This window comes from Canis lupus, chromosome 1, assembly GCF_048164855.1.
Source record: "Canis lupus baileyi chromosome 1, mCanLup2.hap1, whole genome shotgun sequence".
NCBI lineage: Eukaryota > Metazoa > Chordata > Mammalia > Carnivora > Canidae > Canis > Canis lupus.
Genome location: NC_132838.1, coordinates 106779832 through 106798082, shown reverse-complemented (window position 1 = coordinate 106798082; position 18251 = coordinate 106779832). Strand labels below are relative to the sequence as shown.

The window sequence follows — 18251 nt, the reverse complement described above, 5'->3', positions numbered from 1 at the left end:
GGCACTTTCTTCATTCCGTGTACCCCAGGGGCCATTTTCAAGGCAGGGCAGGGCTGGGGGCCCAGAAATTGTGGGGAGGGGCATAGAGGGGAGACTTGAGAGGTGGGGAGAGCCTGAGGGGTCTGGAGGAGGAAGAGATGGGGAGGCCAGGTTCATGCCCTCTCCACTCCTACCTCTGCATTCTCCGACCCAGCCTGACCAAGGATCAGTTCATCAAGACGCCCACAGGGGATGAGTTTGTGAAGACGTCAGTGCGGAAAGGGCTGCTGCCCCAGATCCTGGAGAACCTGCTCAGCGCCCGGAAGAGGTGGGTTCTTGAGCATCCCACCCACCCTTGCTCAAACTTGCTGAGGCACCTTGTCAATCCCTGTCCCTTGTGGGTCACCCCAGGATTGCCACGCCACACTTAACTGCAGCTTTGTGTGAATTAGAACAAAATGGCCCTCCAGACAGCTCCCATTTGCCCTCTTTGCTGGGCGCCTCTGTGCAGTGCACAATCTGGACAACTGTACATGGCACCCATTTCTAGAAAGGCACCCTGACCAGTGCCCAGGCCTCTCATCTTTCCCTGAGATCTGGGACACTGCATCAATGGCGTTTGCTTCCTGTCCTTCCAGGGCCAAGGCCGAACTGGCCAAGGAGACAGACCCCCTGCGTCGGCAGGTCTTGGATGGGCGGCAGCTGGCCCTAAAAGTGAGTGCCAACTCTGTATATGGCTTCACTGGTGCCCAGGTGGGCAAGCTGCCATGTCTGGAGATCTCCCAGGTGAGTGTTCAGTTTCTGCATCAGGCAAGGGGTGGGCAGACTACCCCTCCCTAGGAGAAGCAGGTGGCTGTGTGGCAGAGGTCCCGTTTCCCCAACTTGCTGAACGTCCTCTATGGGTCCAGCAGGTAGCAAAACGGATAAGGGTTCCTGCCCTCCTGCAGTACACAGCCTCATGGGCACACAGATGGTGACAGCAGTAAATGCATATAGAAGGCACTTGGTGCCAAGGGCTCTGCAGACAGATGAAGCAGGGGAGGGACGGGGAGTGGTGGGGTGAGCAGAGGTTTTGTTCGTTGCTCATTCATTCCATCTGTCCTAGTCAGTCTGACAGACCCCACCCACCTCCTCCCCTGGTCCCTGTGAAGATGGGGCTACATTAGGCCTCTAGTCTAATGGGAGTACAGGGCCGTGTCTCCACTCATGGGGGCTAGGGCAGTGCCAGGGGCCCACCAATAGCATAGCCAGGCTCTGACGTTTGATGCACCGTGTGTGGTCCATCGCTGAGGGAGCTGGTGCAGGGGTGCATCCTCCCCGCTCAAGGTGGGAAGATGCTTGGAGGGTGCTTGGTCAGCGCTCTGCTCTGAGAGGGACTGCAGGCAGAAAAGCCTACTGCCTCCCTCCTTGCTGCACAGCAGTGTCCTAGGCCTGTTTACCAGAGGCAGCTCTGCTGCTTGGACAGAAAAACAGATCCATGGTTTTAACAGAGGATCTGAGTCTGTGGCTCTACCAAGCTGGGATGGTGGCCTAAGAGAGCCTTAGAAAGGTCTTCTTGTCCACCTCTGCCCCTGGGATTTGGGTCTTGGCACATTCCAGACTTGGTTACTTGCAGCCATGGGAAGCTCCCTTTGTATCTGGGCACTATGTCAGTCCTCATGTGGCTCTGGATGGAAGACTTGGAAGAACTGCCAGTGGCTGGACTTTTGGTGGGAGAGGTCTATCCACACACCCACCCACCTTCAGTTCAGGGGCTTCTCCCAAGACCACCCTCTCATCCAGTGATCCACTAGAAGGACTGAAGGAACTCCGGAAAGTCATCAGACTCACGATTATGACTTCATACAGTTAAAGGATAGGGATTAAAATCAGCCATGGGCAAAGGCATAGCGTTTCTGCTTCGTCTCTCACAGTGGAATCACACAGACCATGCTTATTGCTACTGGCATTGATGTGTGACAACACCCACAGAGGGTTTCCCACAAGGGAAGGTCACACGAGCCTCAGGTCCTGGGCTTTTACTGGAGCCATTCACGTAGGCATGGAGCATCTGTGGGACTGACCGTCGTTACTCCATGCCCTGCAGAGGTCAGGCTGAACCCGTGTGGCCCAAGGCCTCACTGTGAGTCATGTTGTTAGTGTAGTCCAAGGGCCTACATGAACAGAGACACCCTCTTAGCTGGACATTCCAAGGGCTTAGAGGTTCCCTCTATGAGCCAGGCCTCTTTTGGGGGCAAGGTTCATCCCACAGTGCATCCCACCTGTCCTCCAGTCATTGGCCTTCCATAGTTCCCCGGGGGCCTCCCCAGCCTCCATGGTGGAGAGAGGTGGGTGTTCAGCTATCAGACTCTAGCCCCTGAGACAGAGGCCAAGCAAGGAGGGTTTGGCTTTCCTCCCTGTGGAGCTCCCTCATCAGAGCTGCTGCTTCCTGGTCTTATCTATCTTTTCTATATATATTTTTAAAGATTTTATTTGTTCATGAGAGACACAGAAAGAGATAGAGTCAGAGACATAGGCAGAGGGAAAAGCAGGCTCCTTGCAAGGAGCCCATGTGGGACTTGATCCCGGATCCTGGGATCAGGACCTGAACCAAAGGCAGACATTCAACCGCTGAGCCATCCAGGCATCCCTATTTTTTTTTAAGATTTTATCTGTTTATTCATGAGAGATACACAGAGAGGCAGAGACATAGGCAGAGGGAGAAGCAGGCTCCCTGTGGGGATGTGGGGCTCGATCCCAGGACCCCGGCATCACACCTTGAGCCGAAGGCAGACGATCAGTCACTGAGCCACCCAAGTGGCCCTCTTGTCTGTCTTTTCCTTGCTCACCTTCTCTCTGTCTCTCTGTCATGTTTGTTTCTTAGCTTCCTTCCTTATTGCTGTGTCTCAGGCTTATAGGCGCAGGGAGATGGAATAATAAAAACAAAATAAAACACAGAGTCGTTCCAGGAAAAGATGAAGGAAAGCCAAAGGAACAGATAGAATAAACAAGGGAAGTAGTAAAGTGGTAGATTTAAGCCCAGAGATGATCAATGATTAAACTAAACATAAGTCACCTAAATGCTCTAGTTAAATGACAGAGATCTGACTGGATCCAATCAAACCAAAACAGAAGAGTCACACCCATTCCTCCTTGGTTTGTGCCCCCCTGGCCCCCAGTGCCCCGGCTTCAGCTTCTTATAGATTTTTAGAAAGTTTCTCCATGAAGCTAGCACAGCTCCCTATGCTGCAGGACACTTAACAGCGTGTAGGCCATTTCCGGTTGCCCATGGATGTGGGGGTGTCAATGCTGGCTTTCGGGAAGGGGCCAGGAGTGCCAGTGGTCCTGTACCACAGAGCTGCCTGCAATGTTCCCACATGTCATGGCACCTCTGTGGAGGGAAGCGGGGTACAGATGGCCTCCTCTGGCCTCGGCCTCTCCAACACACATCTTTTGCAGTCATTCCTCTTCTGTGCCCAGAGCCTGGGGCCAGGGACCCAGTCCTTTCCAACAGATCGTTAAGAAGCAGCCTAGTAGCCCCATTTTTTGAAAAAGATTTTATTTATTTATTCATGAGAGACATAGAGAGAGAGAGCCAGAGACACAGCAGAGGGAGAAACAGGCTCCATGCAGGGAGCCTGATGCGGGACTCAATCCTGGACTCCAGGATCATGCCCTGAGCCAAAGGCAGATGTTCTACCCCTGAGCCATCCAGGTGTCCCAGTAGCCCCATTTTGTAGATTTGGAAATCTACAGAGAGGTTGAGTGACTTAACCCAAGTCCACACCCCCAGGAAGTAACAGAAGTGGCATCCTGAGCCAGTGTTCTGTGTAGATGGCTCCTGGGCCCTCACTGTGTGATTCTCTTCCTGACAGAGCGTCACTGGCTTTGGGCGCCAGATGATTGAGAAAACAAAGCAGCTGGTGGAGTCCAAGTACACAGTGGAGAATGGCTATAGCGCCAATGCCAAGGTCAGAGGCCGCCCCACCTGCTGCCTAGAGATGGGCCTGGGGCTGGTTGGGGGAGTACAGGGGGTTGGTTCCCATCTCCCCTTGCCTCCCAGTCACACATGCTCCTCCCCAGGTGGTGTATGGTGACACTGACTCAGTCATGTGCCGATTTGGTGTCTCCTCGGTGGCTGAGGCAATGGCCTTGGGGCGGGAGGCTGCAGACTGGGTGTCAGGCCACTTTCCCCCGCCCATCCGGCTCGAGTTTGAGAAGGTAAGTGGGAGCTTCTCTCAGGGCTTGGAGTGGGCAGGCGTGGGTCTCACAAGTTTTAGAGGGTCTCTGGGTCTTGGTGCCTGCAAGTTTTAAGAATGCATTTGAGGTTCCTCTGGTGTGGGAACCCTGGTGTTGCTCAGGGTCCCTCTATTTCAGGGAGCCCTGATCTGGGTACTCTGGGTATCCCATTCTTTACATTCATATGCCCCAATTTTGAGGTATTTTGCTGCCTGGATGCCCCAGAGTTTGAAAACCTCTAAAGCCTTGGGCTTTGCTACTACACAGGACAGTGTCTACTTTTTGAAAACCTTGTCAGTCTTAGAGTATCTCTGGTTCTGGGTTTGGGGGCTGCCTCGGGCAGTGGGAACCCTAATGGGGTGAATCCTAGATCAAGGCACCATTGCCCAGGGCTCCTTGGCTTCCTTCCAGCAGGAATCAGGCTGGGGTTTGGGGACTCACACTGCATTTTATTCCCGAGGTTCAAACTTAGGGTCAGGTCTTGGGTATACCTGCTCTCAAATTTGGAGCCTCCCAATTTTGAGAAGCCCCTACCTCAAGGTTCACACCGGGGCCTTAGTCTCAACTCCTTGAGGGGGTGCTGCGGTGTATCCCTGTCTGCCTCAGATCTGTCCCCTGATCCGATTCGGGTCTCTCCAGACTACACCCCTGTGTCTGGATCTTGTGTGTGTGTGTGTGTGTGTGTGTGTGTGTGTGTGTGTGTTAATATTTTATTTATTTGTTAATGAGAGACACAGAGAGAGGCAGAGACATACGCAGAGGGAGAAGCAGGCTCCATGCAGGGAGCCCGAAGTCAGACTGCATCCCAGGATCCTGGGATCACGACCTGAGCTGAAGGCATACGCCCAACCATTAAGCCACCCAGGCGTCCCTGGATCTCGTGCTTTAGGGCCTGTTTCTAGGTTTATCCCCATGTCTGATTCAGATCTGAGGCCCCGGGAATGCTGACAGTGTCCCTGGGCTCAGGCACTGGGGTCTTAGGGTCTGTGTCCCCCCAGAGTCCCCAGTCCCACATTGCACAGACCAGCCCTGTGTGTCCTCAGTTTCTGAGGGAAGTCTCAGGACTCAGGAAGCCTCGAGGGTCTCAGCCATGGGTCCCCCCCAGGTCTACTTTCCCTACCTGCTCATCAGCAAGAAGCGCTATGCTGGCCTGCTCTTCTCCTCCCGGCCCGATGCGCATGACCGCATGGACTGCAAGGGCCTGGAGGCCGTGCGCCGGGACAACTGCCCCCTCGTGGCCAACCTCGTCACTGCCTCCCTGCGCCGCTTGCTCATCGACCGGTGGGTGGGCCCCTGCCCCCAGCGCTGGAGGCCATGCCCCTCCCCCTCAGGCCCCGGAGCCCCGGCCTCCAGCCCCCTCCTCCCTTGGGGACACAGGTGTCGGGCCCAGGGCCCAGCTCATCCTCGGTGGTGGAACGGTGGAAAGAGTGTGGGGTCGGAACAGCTGTGGGTCGAGGCCCCGCCTCTGCCACCTTGCAGCCTGTGGCCAGCCACGTCCCTCCGCCTTGGGGCTCAGCCCCCAGGGCACATCCTGGCCCCCCAGCCTGGGGGGTGGGAGGGGTACCGGCCTGGTCCTTGGCGGCCACTAGGGACACCCCCATCCTGGCCCTGCAGAGACCCCGCGGGTGCCGTGGCCCACGCACAGGACATCATCTCCGACTTGCTGTGTAACCGCATCGACATCTCCCAGCTGGTCATCACCAAGGAGCTGACCCGCGCAGCAGCGGACTACGCCGGCAAGCAGGCCCACGTGGAGCTGGCTGAGAGGTGCGCCCGGGGGAGGGGGTGTCGCAGCGCCACCCAGAAATAGGCCGGCTCCTGCCAGCTGGGCGCCTCTTCCTATACCCCCGCCCGCCCCCGCCATCCCACCTGCCCTCACCCGCCCGGCTGCCCCGATCTCCCCGCAGGATGAGGAAGCGGGACCCCGGGAGTGCGCCCAGCTTGGGCGACCGTGTCCCCTACGTGATCATCGGCGCTGCCAAGGGCGTGGCTGCCTACATGAAGTCCGAGGTCAGGCCCACCTGCCCGCTCCGCCCAGCTCCCCTCAGCTCTCACTTCTGCTTTCCAAGCCTGGTGGGGAGGGTGCTTCCCTCTATGGGCCCCACAGGGCCCTGAGAACCGCCCCCAACACACCCCTGGGAGTTGGCTCCCTGATGTCTTTCTCCCAGGCCTCTTATACCCTCTGGAGGTGGAGCCCTGGGCGATGGTGCTCCCTCCAGGATTCTCCCCATCAGGGTCCCCACTGCTGGATGCAGCCCCCACACTCAAAACCAGTTTTTTCAAAAATTAGACAGTGGAGGGAGCCGTGTTACTCTGACTCCCCCTTCAGGAGATCCAGCCTAGGGTGCGCACCCCATTTCCCCATACCTGTTTCTGTGTGTCTCTCTCCTTGGTCCTTGCTCTCTGACCCATCACTCTAGGATTCACATCCTCCCCCATTCCAACTGGAGGGTCCAGTGACCTTTGACCCCCCCACACACAGCCCCTTCCTCAGTTTCCAGTTCCTGTCCTGCCCCCCTCATCTTGGCTTCTAGCTTTCACCTCCAGTTACCATCTACCTTCACCCCCAACCCCGCTATGAACTCTGACCCTTGCTTGGGAACCTTTGGACTCCCACCCACAGACCCCAACCCAACATGGGTCACAGCTTATGGCCGGGGACCCCTCAGGATCTGTGCCACCATCCAGACCCATGCCCCAGCACGCAGGGCAGCACCCGTGCCCAGTGACTGCCCCACCCCACTACCCACATGCATGCCCGAGAGACCTACCATCCCCTGGCTCCCAGTGCCCTTTGGCCTGTGGCCTGCTGCTGACCCGAGGATGTGACCCCACCCGGATTCTCTGTTTGCAGGACCCCCTCTTTGTGCTGGAGCACAGCCTGCCCATCGACACACAGTACTATCTGGAGCAGCAGCTCGCCAAGCCACTCCTGCGCATCTTCGAGCCCATCTTGGGCGAGGGCCGTGCGGAGGCCGTGCTGCTGAGTACTGAGGGGGAATGCCCAGAAGGGGGCTGGGCAGAGTGGGACCCTGGGTCATGGAGGACACCCAGTCCACTGTCTGCCCTCACCTGCAGGGGGTGACCACACACGCTGCAAGACGGTGCTCACAGGCAAGGTGGGTGGCCTTCTGGCCTTTGCCAAACGCCACAGCTGCTGCATCGGCTGCCGGACTGTCCTCAATCACCAGGGTAAATGCTGGGCCCCAGACCCCAGACCCCAGGCCTCAGGACCCAGGCCTCAAGACCCAGGACCCAGGACCCCACCCTCCACCAGCTCCTCCATTGCTGAGATTCCCGGCACCCGCCCTACAAGCTGGCAGTGCCACCCGGATGGGCCCTGGCTCTTGGGTGGGGGCTCCCATTACAGGCACCCCCTTGAGGGTCCTGGGCCCCTCGCCCCGGGAGTTCCCCGGGGACTTTTCCCTACACACTTGCTCCCTTGTTCTCTTGTCTCCCGGGGACTTTCAGAGGCCGGGATGGGCAGCGGGTGGGGAAGGGGCAGGGATAGGGCAGCCTAGGCCCTGGCTGGGCCCCAGCTCCCCTGTGCCGACCCACCCCCTCTCCCAGGAGCCGTGTGCAAGTTCTGCCAGCCTCGGGAGTCAGAGCTGTATCAGAAGGAGGTGAGGGCGTCAGGGGGAGAGGAGGGGATGATGGGAGGAGGAGTTGACTGGGGCGGGGGCCCCCTTTGAGCCATCTCATCCCCAGGTATCCCACCTGAACGCCCTGGAGGAGCGCTTCTCACGCCTCTGGACCCAGTGCCAGCGCTGTCAGGGCAGCCTGCATGAGGATGTCATCTGCACCAGGTACACAGAGCAGGCCCGCCACCCTCGCTCTAGCCTGCCCAGGTCCCTCCAGGCTCCCAAGGCCTGTGGACCAGAGCCCTAACCCCAGGGTGCCAGGTGGCGCCCTGCCCCACATCACTGACTTTTCTCAGCGCCCTGGCCTGAGAGGCCTGTGAATCGAGCCAGGGCTCATCCCAGCCTTGGGGGCGGGGGGGTGCTCAGTGGGCAGGGCTCACTCTGCAGGCCAGCATCTGCCCAGGAAATGGCCACAGTTCTCTCTCTCCTCTTATACACACACACACACACACACACACACACACACACACACACACAGCAGTCGGGCCCCCTCCCCCAGGGCAGGCCAGGCTTTCCCCAGGGAACAGGTGGGCGGGGCTGGTTCCCACGCCAGGTGACAGGTGATATACGGCTGGTGGCCCAGCGCTTCCGCGGGTACCCGCTGTTACGGCTCCCCCCATGCCCACTGAGCAAACAGCCTGCCACTGGAGGGGGGGCTGGGTGGGCAGCAGACGGGGACCAAAGTCCTGGGAACAGCCCTGGCCCCATCACTGGGCTGGGCAGCCGCCCCAGCCCTGACCCTGACCCCCACCCCACCTGCAGCCGGGACTGCCCCATCTTCTACATGCGCAAGAAGGTGCGGAAGGACCTGGAGGACCAGGAGCAGCTTCTGAGGCGCTTCGGCCCACCTGGCCCCGAGGCCTGGTGACCTCCGACCGGGTTTCCAGACGCCAGGAGGGCAGTGGTGGAGAATTAATAAAGTTCAGGCCTTTTGTTTCCTAGTGCTTTGTGGTCTCTGGTGGGCGAGGTCCACTGTCATGAACCTGGGTCTGGGTGGGTCATCTTCACTCAGCAGGGTCCCCTGACCCCCGGAAAACCCCCTGCTGACTTCCTCACCTCTCTTCCAAGACCCCTGGGCTCCAAGCACTGCTGCCAGCCCCAGGGAAGCCAGGCCTGCCTCAGTGTCCCCCTGTAACCCTCCCTCAAGCCCCTGGGTGAACATCTAACCACATATCCTGTGGTGCCTGGACTGCCCCACCCTTCGGGTGCTGACCTGTTTCCGCCGGGCCTGGGGCAGCCCCTCGCACGGAAGCTCCCACTCCCCGGCACAACCCAGGGGACCCCCCTCCCATGTTACACACCCACGATGTTTCCACCTCAGGGTCCTCATAGGCCCTGGGCCTGGGTTTTCCTCAGAGATGCCCGGCCCCCCCCCAGCCCAGTCCATGTCCACTCATGAGTGTCCCAGCAACCCCATCTGTGCTTGAGTCCCTTGATGGCATGTGCCCCCTGGTTCCTGGGCCTGGGTCCAGGGCCCCCCCACTATCATTACTGACCCCCACTTCACTGACTACAGGACTCTATGGCTTTTCTGCTTTCCTAGGGTCCCCCTCGAATCCAGTTCCTTTCCCATCTCCACGCCTCTGGGTCAGCCCCCTATTCCCACCCCAACTGTGGGGATCCCCAAATCCAGATGGCCCCTGGGCCTGCCCTCTCCACCACGTGACCAATGGGTTGTGCAATCCAGCCCCCTCCCCTGACCCTCCCTGAGGGGATTTTCGAGGAGGGCTGTGCTCTGTGCCGGCGGCACCCCTGCCCCCCCCAGGGGGCTGGGCCAAGGTATAAATAGAGGTGGTGGCTGCAGCAGGCAGCAAACCCAGCCCAGCACTACCCCACCATGCTTGCTCTGGAGGCTGCACAGTAAGTGGGGGTTCCCTAAAGGAAGGAGCCCCCTTGCACTTGGGACCCCTGCCAGGCCTCCCTCAGGGGCGGTGGTTGGCCCCACCCAGGGGGCAGGGGGCTGGGAAGGAAGGGGTCCACCCTCCCTTTTGCCCCTTCTAGATCTCTTCCTCCCGACTCTGCTGCCTTCCTCCATCCTATCTCTCTCTCTCCCTGACCTCAAAAGTGTCTCCATGGGATGCTTGCCTGTGTCCCATCTGGCTACCCGCCTCCCCCAGGTGGCTCTCCAGGCCTGACCATCCCCTGGCCGCCACCCACCACCCTCCCTATCCCCTCCCCGCATTGGGCCTCAGCCAACCTCTGGCCTGCCCACCACCCCCCACTCTGCTGCTCAGCCACCTCGTTTCTGTTTCTGGGCTCTACTTTCTTTTTTTTTATGATTTTATTTATTTATTTATGAGAGACACAGAGACATAGGCAGAGGGAGAAGCAGGCTCCCTATAAGGAGCCCGATGTGGGACTCGACCCTAGGACCCTGGGATCACCGCCTGAGCTGAAGGCAGACAGAAGCTCAACTGCTGAGCCACCCAGGCGTTCCTACTCTCTGCCTCTTGCTCCCTCTCTGTCTCTGTGTCTCTGTCCCAGTCTCTTTCCGGTTCTTCCTCTGTCTGTCTGTCTGCCTGTCTGTCTTGTCTCTCCTGCTGTCTCTCTGTCTCTCCCGCAAGCCCATCTTTCTATCTATGTGACTCATAACCACTCCCTGTACCTGCGAATGTCTCTCTCCACACTTTCCTCCCTTCTCTCCTGTCTTCTTCCTGTCTCTGTCCGCGGCTACCTCCCCTCGGCACAAAGGGGGGACCTGTTTAACCCACTCTCTCGAGGTCTCTGAAGGAGGCTCCTTCCCTGCCCCCACCTGCCCTCTGGCGCCCACACGGCCTCTCCAGGGACTTTCTCTCCCTCACTTTCCCTGCCCCCCAACCAGCCTCTGTCTATGCAAATCCCAGGGGAGGGGGGATATTTGCCTGCCCCTTCACCCCCACTTCCTGTCCCGCTCGAGTGTGGTGGGGCTGGTCTCATGCTGGGACACACAGCAGAAGAATTGCGGTGGTCACAGCTGCAGCCACCGCCCCCCCCAATGGCTCCCAACCACTCTGAGACTCAGGTGGCTGAAGGCACCCTTGACATGCTTCTGTGTCTCTCCCCTTCCAGGCTCGACGGGCCACACTTCAGCTGTCTGGTGAGTCTGGGCTCTGGGGGCCAGGGAGGGTGGGGGGACCCACACGGCCCACCTGGACCCCCTGCCTCAGCTTCCCCTTCCACTCCTTCCTGTCACTTTGTTTTTCTGACTCTCCCTCCATATCTCCCACCAGCACCCTCCACCTCACCTGACCCATGTCCTTCAGGGACCTTTCTGTGCTGGCTCTTGCCAGCTCTCAGGCTCTGTCACTTCCTGGCCCTGGGAGGGATGGGGGTCTTTGTGTCTTTGGCTCCGTGTCGCTTCCACATTCCATATTTATTCCTTCCTTCCTTCTCTTTTTTGCTAAGTTGTATTTTCAAAAATATAGTCTGTAATATTTCAGACACACAGAATACTCTACTCTCTACCCATAACCCACAACCCAGTCCAAGAATGAAAACCTCACTCCTGGGCTTGAAAGACCCCCCCCAACTGCACCCCACCGCCCTCCTGTCTGGCCCTCCCCCAGCTTGACAAGTTTTGCTTTTTTTAAAAAAATGAGGGTATAACATACCAGTTGGTAAAGGGGCCAATCCTGCGTACAGCCCAATGACATTTTACATTATGCCTCCACCTGTGTTAACAGCTAATCAGACCAAGACATAGAACATTTCCACCCCTCTGGAAGATTCCCAACCAACAACCACCCCTCCCCCGTGGGCTGTTTTCCAACACGGGTTAGTTTTGCCTGGTTTTGAACTTGACATAAGTGCATCATGCAGGATGTCCCCTTTTGGGTCTGGCTTCCTTCGTCAACATTCAGTGTATGTCAGGCATTGTTTTGTTGTTGTTGTTGTTAAGTAAACTCTGTCCCCAACATGGGGTTCGAACTCATGACCCGAGAGATCAAGAGTTACATGCTCCATTGACAGCCAGGTGTTCCAGCCTTGGTTCTTTTTTTTTTTTTTTTTAAGATTTTATTTATTTATTCATGAGATACACAGAGAGAGAGGCAGAGACACAGGCAGAGGTAGAAGCAGGGTCCCTGCCGGGAGCCCAGTTTGGGACTTGATCCCAGGATCCCAGGATCACGACCTGAGCTGAAGGCAGATGCTCAACCACTGTGCCACCTAGGCGCCACCCCACCCCTCTGCAAACATACACACCAACATCACCAGTTTATCCCTTCTCCTGTCCATGGGCTATTTCTCCCTTGGGGCTATTAAAAAAGCTGTTCTGGTTGCTCCTGAACAAGTCTGTTTTGTGGACAAATGTTTTCAGACCCTTGGGGGAAAACCTGGGAGTGAAGCTGCTGAGATGGCCAATGTCTAGCTTTGGTCTTTATCATAATTGGTAAAACAACACATGATTCTTGGGAGAGATCAAATCGATTCAGAGGTGGTCAAGAGAAGCATTGAGACCTGCTTTGCCTCTGTAAAAACACTCCCGACCCCTGGGACAGGCAAGCCTGGGGCGATTCTTCCCCACTTTCCCTACCCCTTCCTGGGAGCCCACAGTCTTAGTGGGTGCCGGCTGCTGTGTTCCTTTTGGAGACCGTGGGTCTCGGGGTTTCTGTGTGTCTCTGCTTGTGTCTTTCATGGGGGGGGGGGCTTCCTGCTGTGTTGTGTCTGTCCCCTCCTTATCTCTGATTGTCTCTTTCCCTCTGTCTCTGGTGCCTGGTCATCTCCATGTCTCTTTCCTTCTCCCAGCTGTGTCCTCTTCTCTCCTGTCCCTGTCAGAATCCTCCTTGCCAGCCCAGGCTGGGGGTGGGGGCTCCTCAAAGCCTGGGATGACTGACCCATCTCCCTCCCCTACCCCATCAGTACCCAGATGGCGTCTTCTACGACCTGGATAGCTGCAAGCACCCCAGCTACCCCGACTCAGAGGGGGCTTCTGGTGAGTGGCCCTGCCCTAGCCAACCTCCTAGCCAAATGGACCTTGGGCCCATTTCTCAGATGGGGGAGCTGAGTCCTGGGGATGGATGTCAGCTAGTTCAGCAGGATAAGGCTAGCCAGGCCTAGAAGCCAGGCCACTAGACCTCCTCCCCTTCCCTCTCCCACCCACCCTCTTGCCCATGTAAATTCTGGGGTCAGAGATTTGCATGGCCCACAATGGCTTCTCTGTGCCCCCGGGGCTTCGAGTGGGCGGGGCTGAGGCCAGACCTGGCTTCTGACTCAGTGCCCTCCCCCAGACTCCCTGTGGGGCTGGGACCTCAGTCCAGCTGTCCCAGCCACCTCCTATGAAGCCTTCAACCCAGCTGTGGCCACCTTCAGCCACCCCCAGGGTGTCCAGCTCTGTTACGGACCTTCGGGACCTTCGACCTACAGCCCTGTGGGGAGCCTCGAGCCGGCCCCCAGCCTAGAGCCCCCGGGGCCCAGCTTCCCTGTGTACCCCACGGAGGACTTCACCAGCCAGGTGAGGGGCAGGGATACAATATGCCCATTGTTTAATTGAGGTTTACTAGGGGCCAGGAGCATGTTAAAGCCTCTGACAACCCTCTGAGGTTAATTAAGTACCAGGTTTACTTCAAACAGACCAGCCAACAGAAGCACAGATGTTAGGCTAAGGACAGCATAGAAGGCCACGATCTGTGTTGGGCAGGCTTTCGGGGAGGTGGCCTGGGCATCCTTTGGCCATGTCGTGGAGATCTGAACCAAGGCCAGAGTGCAGGCTGTCAAGAGAGTGGAGAGGGCCACAGGGGGGACCCAGGAGGAGGAAACTGAGGGAAGAGAGCAGAAGGAGGGAGGGTAGGGGGGGGTCCCTGGACTGCAGGTGATCCTGACCTTTTGCAGACCGTGGTCCCCCCGGCGTATGCCCCATACCCCAGCCCTGTGCTGTCGGAGGAGGAGGATCTCCTGCTGGACAGTCCCACCTTAGAAGTTTCAGACAGCGAGTCGGATGAGGCCCTCCTGGCAGGCCCGGAGGGGAGGGGGTCTGAGGCAGGTAAGTAGGAGCAAGTGGGGTGGGTGGGGCTCCAGATGGAGATGGGGGAGGGGCTGAAGGAACCGTGGCTTCTCTAGCACCTGCCCTATACTCTAGTGCTGAGGGCAGTTCCCTGTGACCTTGGGCAAATGACTCTACCTCTCTTTGCCTGAGGTTCGTGTCTATAGTGGGGTGACAGTGTTTATTACTGGTGGTGGTGGGCCGTGGGAAGGCTGGTAAGTAGGACCATATGGGTAAATGAAAGCAGTGCTGGGCATGGAGTGGGCAACCCAATCAGTAAGTCTTCACCATTACTGACATAATAGCAACAGACATAATCACCCTATCAACACCCAGCTATGGAACCCCTACTTCTGCCCATGTGCCTGTCCCCTGGTATGCTCAACTCCTGGGAAGTTAGGATCATGAGGTTTTTTTTCCCTGTCTGCCTCAGTCTACCATCTGTAAAATGGAGCAGCAGCCCCATCTTCTGGTGTTCTGATGGAGATGAAATGAGCTCATAACTGTTAATGCCTAGCACTGAGTGCTTCACAAAAGTCTGTAAAACACACACACACTCACAAGCCTCATTTATGGCTGACGAGACAGATGCCAGCTCAGAGAGGTTAAGTTGCCACCTGAAGGTCACTGCTGGAAAATGGCAGATGTCGGGTTCTTGTATCCAATGCCCTGCTATGAACAAACAGAACCCCCCCTCCCCAGCTCTGTGGGGCCCTTGCTGCTTGCAGGAGCCCAAGGGTCAGACCCCTGGTTCTTCCAGGATCGCAGTCCCCCTGCAGGCTGAGAAATGGCTAGGCGGATTCAGACCCACTTCAGATCTCTTCACCACCGCTCAGCGCCCTGTGATAAGCCTTTGAGGAGCACTGACAGCCCATTTCACAGATCCTCTCATCCACAGGCAGGACAGATGCGTATTACTGTGTGCGGGCCACGGCAGAGCAGTGGCATATACTGAAAGATAAACCAAGGCAGGGAGATGGGAGTTCAGGGTGACAGCTTCGGGGAGGGAGGAGAGCGGAGGGCCTCCCAGGGAAAGCCAGGCAGATGCCACCTCCCTGGCCCCAGTGCTCTGGGCCGCGGAGACTGAGGCTGGTCGGGGCCTCGGGGGAGGGCGCGAAGCGGGTGTGGGTGTGGGGCCGGCGGCCAGGGGCGGCCTCCCCTAACGCGTCCCCACCACCACCACCGCAGGGGCCCGCAAGAAGCTCCGCCTGTACCAGTTTCTGCTGGGGCTGCTGACGCGCGGAGACATGCGCGACTGCGTGTGGTGGGTGGAGCCGGGCGCCGGGGTGTTCCAGTTCTCCTCCAAGCACAAGGAGCTCCTGGCGCGCCGCTGGGGCCAGCAGAAGGGCAACCGCAAGCGCATGACCTACCAGAAGCTGGCGCGCGCACTGCGCAACTACGCCAAGACCGGCGAGATCCGCAAGGTCAAGCGCAAGCTCACCTACCAGTTTGACAGCGCGCTGCTGCCCGCTGCCCGCCGGGCCTGAGCCCAGGGGGGGGCTCTCAGGGGCTCCACGTCTGCGTCCTGTCGGCGTCCCCGCCCCCTAGGTCAGAGGACCCGTGGATTCCCCAAGCTGCGGGGAGGGGGGCTGCCATGATCCCTAAGCCCTGCCCAGGGTCCCTCTGGGACCCCTCCCCGCCAATCGTGTCTGGGGCTCCTCTGGGATTTCCTTGTCATGTTCTGGATCCCCAGGATCCTCATGTCGTGGGCCACAGGACCCATGGAGGACTATAATATATGTCTGTAGAGGGGTGGGCAGGACAGCACTTCCAGAATCCCAAGAGCTTCTCTGGGATCCCCTGGTACTGTCTGAGGTCGTCCAACCAAGCCTGGGACCTCTCTGAGCTCCTTTGTGCGTCTGAGATCCCTTAATCTCACCTGGAGAGGGTGAGCCCACAGATCATCACACAGGGAGGGGGGTACACTGCTTGTAACTCTAAGCCCTGTCCCCCCAGGGTCTCTCTGGGATCCCCTTCGCATGTCTGACGCTCTCCTGTCAGATCTGAGATCTTCTACTTATGTCTGGGGCCTTCTGGAAACTTTTTATGATGTCTCAGACCTCTGTGCCCATCTGTGACTCTCTTGTCCTGTGCCCCCAAATATGTCTGTCATCTTGAGATCCCCCAATTCTCTGGAACCACTGTGCTATCACTTTTGGTGTGTCTAGAATTCTCCAACTGCTATGCCCCTTTGGGGACCTCAGCAGACCTGAGTTTTCACAGGGATCCTCCCCTTCCTGGGGTGCCCTCTGGAGGGCCAAACTAGGGATCATTCTGGCCAGTCAACTGATTTCTGAGTGATCTTGGCAGCCCTCCCATGTCATCTCTAACCAGAGGTCTCAAATTGGTACCCCCACCCCCACCCCCTCTAGCTCCTTTTGGGGCAAGTCACATCTCTAGTGGTGGTTCCTTCTTTCATTCACTGTAGCATGAGGGAGATTTTGCAGATTCCTCTCTGCAGACTTTGCACAATCCAGCAAAGGTGGGCAGCTTTGCAGTGCAAAAGAGGCTGGGGGAGGGTGGTAGGACATCTGTTCTCCAGTCTGCCCCAGTCTCCGCCACCCCTGGGCTGTCAGACCCCCAGTGTCTTCTCTCAGTGCCTGGTGGCCCCCAGCCTTTTGCATTTCGCACCTGGTGTGAACCCACGAGGTGAAGCTTGGGCTTACCGTGAGAACTCTGCTTTGAGCCCTCTGGGGGTGTCACAGACTGTGGGCTAAGACACCAGAGTCCCAGGTCCTTGAACCTTCGGGGCTGGGGGATCTAGGGTGAAAGACTTGCTGCTTCTGGGCCTCAGTTTGTCCCTTCTGTGAAAGGGGAGAGGAGGACGAAGAAGATAGAAAAAATCCCTTGCAGCCCTGCTGAGCCTTTGATATATCTTCTGGAAATCTACCCACCACCCATTCATTGACGTCCAGGAGGACAAGGAAGGCACTTCAAGGACCCAGAGAGGGAAGAGGTCCTTATGGGGGTACAGAGCTGCTGGTAGCAGAGCCCAGGCTGGGACCTGCCCTCCAAAGGACAGCACACACACCCCCACCCTGGAATGGGGGCAGGGTGGAAGAGAGTGCCAAGGACAAAATGTCCCCAGGGCCTCCCCTTGCAAATGAGGTACCTTTTGCAAAAACTATCATCATCACCCCAAGTGTGGAATAAAATAAAATAAAATAAAATAAAATAAAATAAAATAAAACAAATCAAGGTAGACAGACCTCCTAGGACCCTTTGTTAGGGACGGCAATGCGGTCTGTCAGCCCAGGCCTGCTGACCTTCTGAGGCACTGCAGTGGCAGCGAGATGGACCATAGAGAGGAGATGGAAGAGGCATAAAAGCCGGACCAGGCTGGGGCTTGAGATGGTGGTCCGGTTCAATTTTTGTCTTTCTTTCTTTCTTTCTTTCTTTCAAAGATTTTTTATTTTAAAGCAATCTCTACACCCAACGTGGGGCTCCAACTCACAACACGATCAGGAGTCGCCTGTTCCTGCTGAGCCAGCCAGGAGCCCTCCCTCTCCTCCCCACCGTCTCCCTGCTTCCCTTTCCATCACGGTCTCAGTCCCCCCCTTCTGAATTTCTGTCCTCCTCCTCCGTTTGTCTGCCCCCCACCCCCACCCCCCGCGCCCTGCGCCCGGGTAGGCTGGGCGGACGGGAGGGACCCGGTGGCAGCGTCGGCCTCTGGTGCTGCGCGGCACCACCTAGCTTGGCCCGCGGGAGCGGTGTGGCAGTCTGCCTGGCAACCCGTGACGTCACACAGAGGCTGCCGCCGGGTTGGCTTGGCGCTCCCTGGAGGCGGGGCAGTTTCCGGCTCGCAGGGGGTTTTGGAAAAGCTGGGGGTGGGGGGGAGCTGGACAGGAAGAAAATCTGGAGGGAGTTGCCTTCGCTCAAACCTGCTCCCTCAGCGGGTTACTTCCTCTCCCGTCCTCCGCCTTAACCCCAAGCCCCCACACCCTTTTTCCTCTCACACTCCCCTTGCCTTCCTCCCCATCACACCTGCTGCCCCTCCAAAGAGCCCTCTCCCCCAATCCCCTCCTCTGGCCTCCTTCACCACCCCCAGCCGGCGTCAGCCACCACCACCCCCATTCTGAAAGCCACAGGTCCCCCTGCCGGGAAGGGCGCCAACGCCCGGGCAGCCCTCCAGGGCCTTCCCGGTCTCCCCACCCGCCCCGCGGGGGGCACCCGCCCCCTCCCCCGCGTCCGGTGCCCGCCGCTCCCGCTCCCGCTCCCGCTCCGGGAAGCGTGGCGGGGAGCCGGCAGGGCTCAGTCCCAGGAGGGGCAGCGGCCAGTCCGGGGTCCCGGGTGGCCGAGGCCCCAGGCCTTCGGATGTGCTCTCGCCGGAGTCGCCGGAGTCCCCGAGCGCCCGCGCCCTCCCTCCGGGCACCGAGACCTCCCCCCGCCCCCGCAGCCGTCCTGCCTACGCTGGGAAACCGGACCCTCCCTCGCAGCTCCGGTTTCCCCAGAAC

The 18251-nt window shown here is 58.4% G+C and overlaps 2 protein-coding genes across 4 annotated transcripts in view; both read left to right on the top strand.

Annotated features, from left to right (window-relative positions):
- POLD1 (DNA polymerase delta 1, catalytic subunit) overlaps positions 1-8779 on the top strand; it is a 28768-nt gene extending 19989 nt beyond the window's left edge. Inside the window, exons 17-28 of one of the 2 annotated variants that reach the window (XM_072770349.1) lie at positions 194-307; positions 618-765; positions 3834-3929; positions 4042-4179; positions 5303-5478; positions 5812-5964; positions 6105-6207; positions 7052-7184; positions 7276-7389; positions 7768-7820; positions 7906-8003; positions 8601-8779. In XM_072770349.1, coding sequence (XP_072626450.1) covers positions 194-307; positions 618-765; positions 3834-3929; positions 4042-4179; positions 5303-5478; positions 5812-5964; positions 6105-6207; positions 7052-7184; positions 7276-7389; positions 7768-7820; positions 7906-8003; positions 8601-8706 — 1432 coding nt within the window. In that variant the 3' untranslated portion in view covers positions 8707-8779. The remainder of the gene's footprint in view (positions 1-193; positions 308-617; positions 766-3833; positions 3930-4041; positions 4180-5302; positions 5479-5811; positions 5965-6104; positions 6208-7051; positions 7185-7275; positions 7390-7767; positions 7821-7905; positions 8004-8600) is intronic. The other variant, XR_012004438.1, reaches the window with a different exon arrangement.
- An 842-nt stretch (positions 8780-9621) lies between these two features.
- On the top strand, positions 9622-16995 carry SPIB (Spi-B transcription factor). Of its 2 annotated transcripts, XM_072770331.1 has the most exons (6): positions 9622-9698; positions 10887-10914; positions 12678-12750; positions 13046-13269; positions 13647-13797; positions 14986-16995. In XM_072770331.1, exons 1-6 carry the CDS (start codon positions 9676-9678, stop codon positions 15282-15284), a joined length of 798 nt encoding a protein of 265 aa, XP_072626432.1. In that variant the 5' UTR covers positions 9622-9675; the 3' UTR covers positions 15285-16995. The 2 variants fall into 2 exon arrangements, with proteins under 2 accessions (XP_072626432.1, XP_072626439.1); XM_072770338.1 differs by lacking the exon at positions 13046-13269 and having other exon boundaries at positions 9645-9698.
- Positions 16996-18251: the final 1256 nt, after the last annotated feature.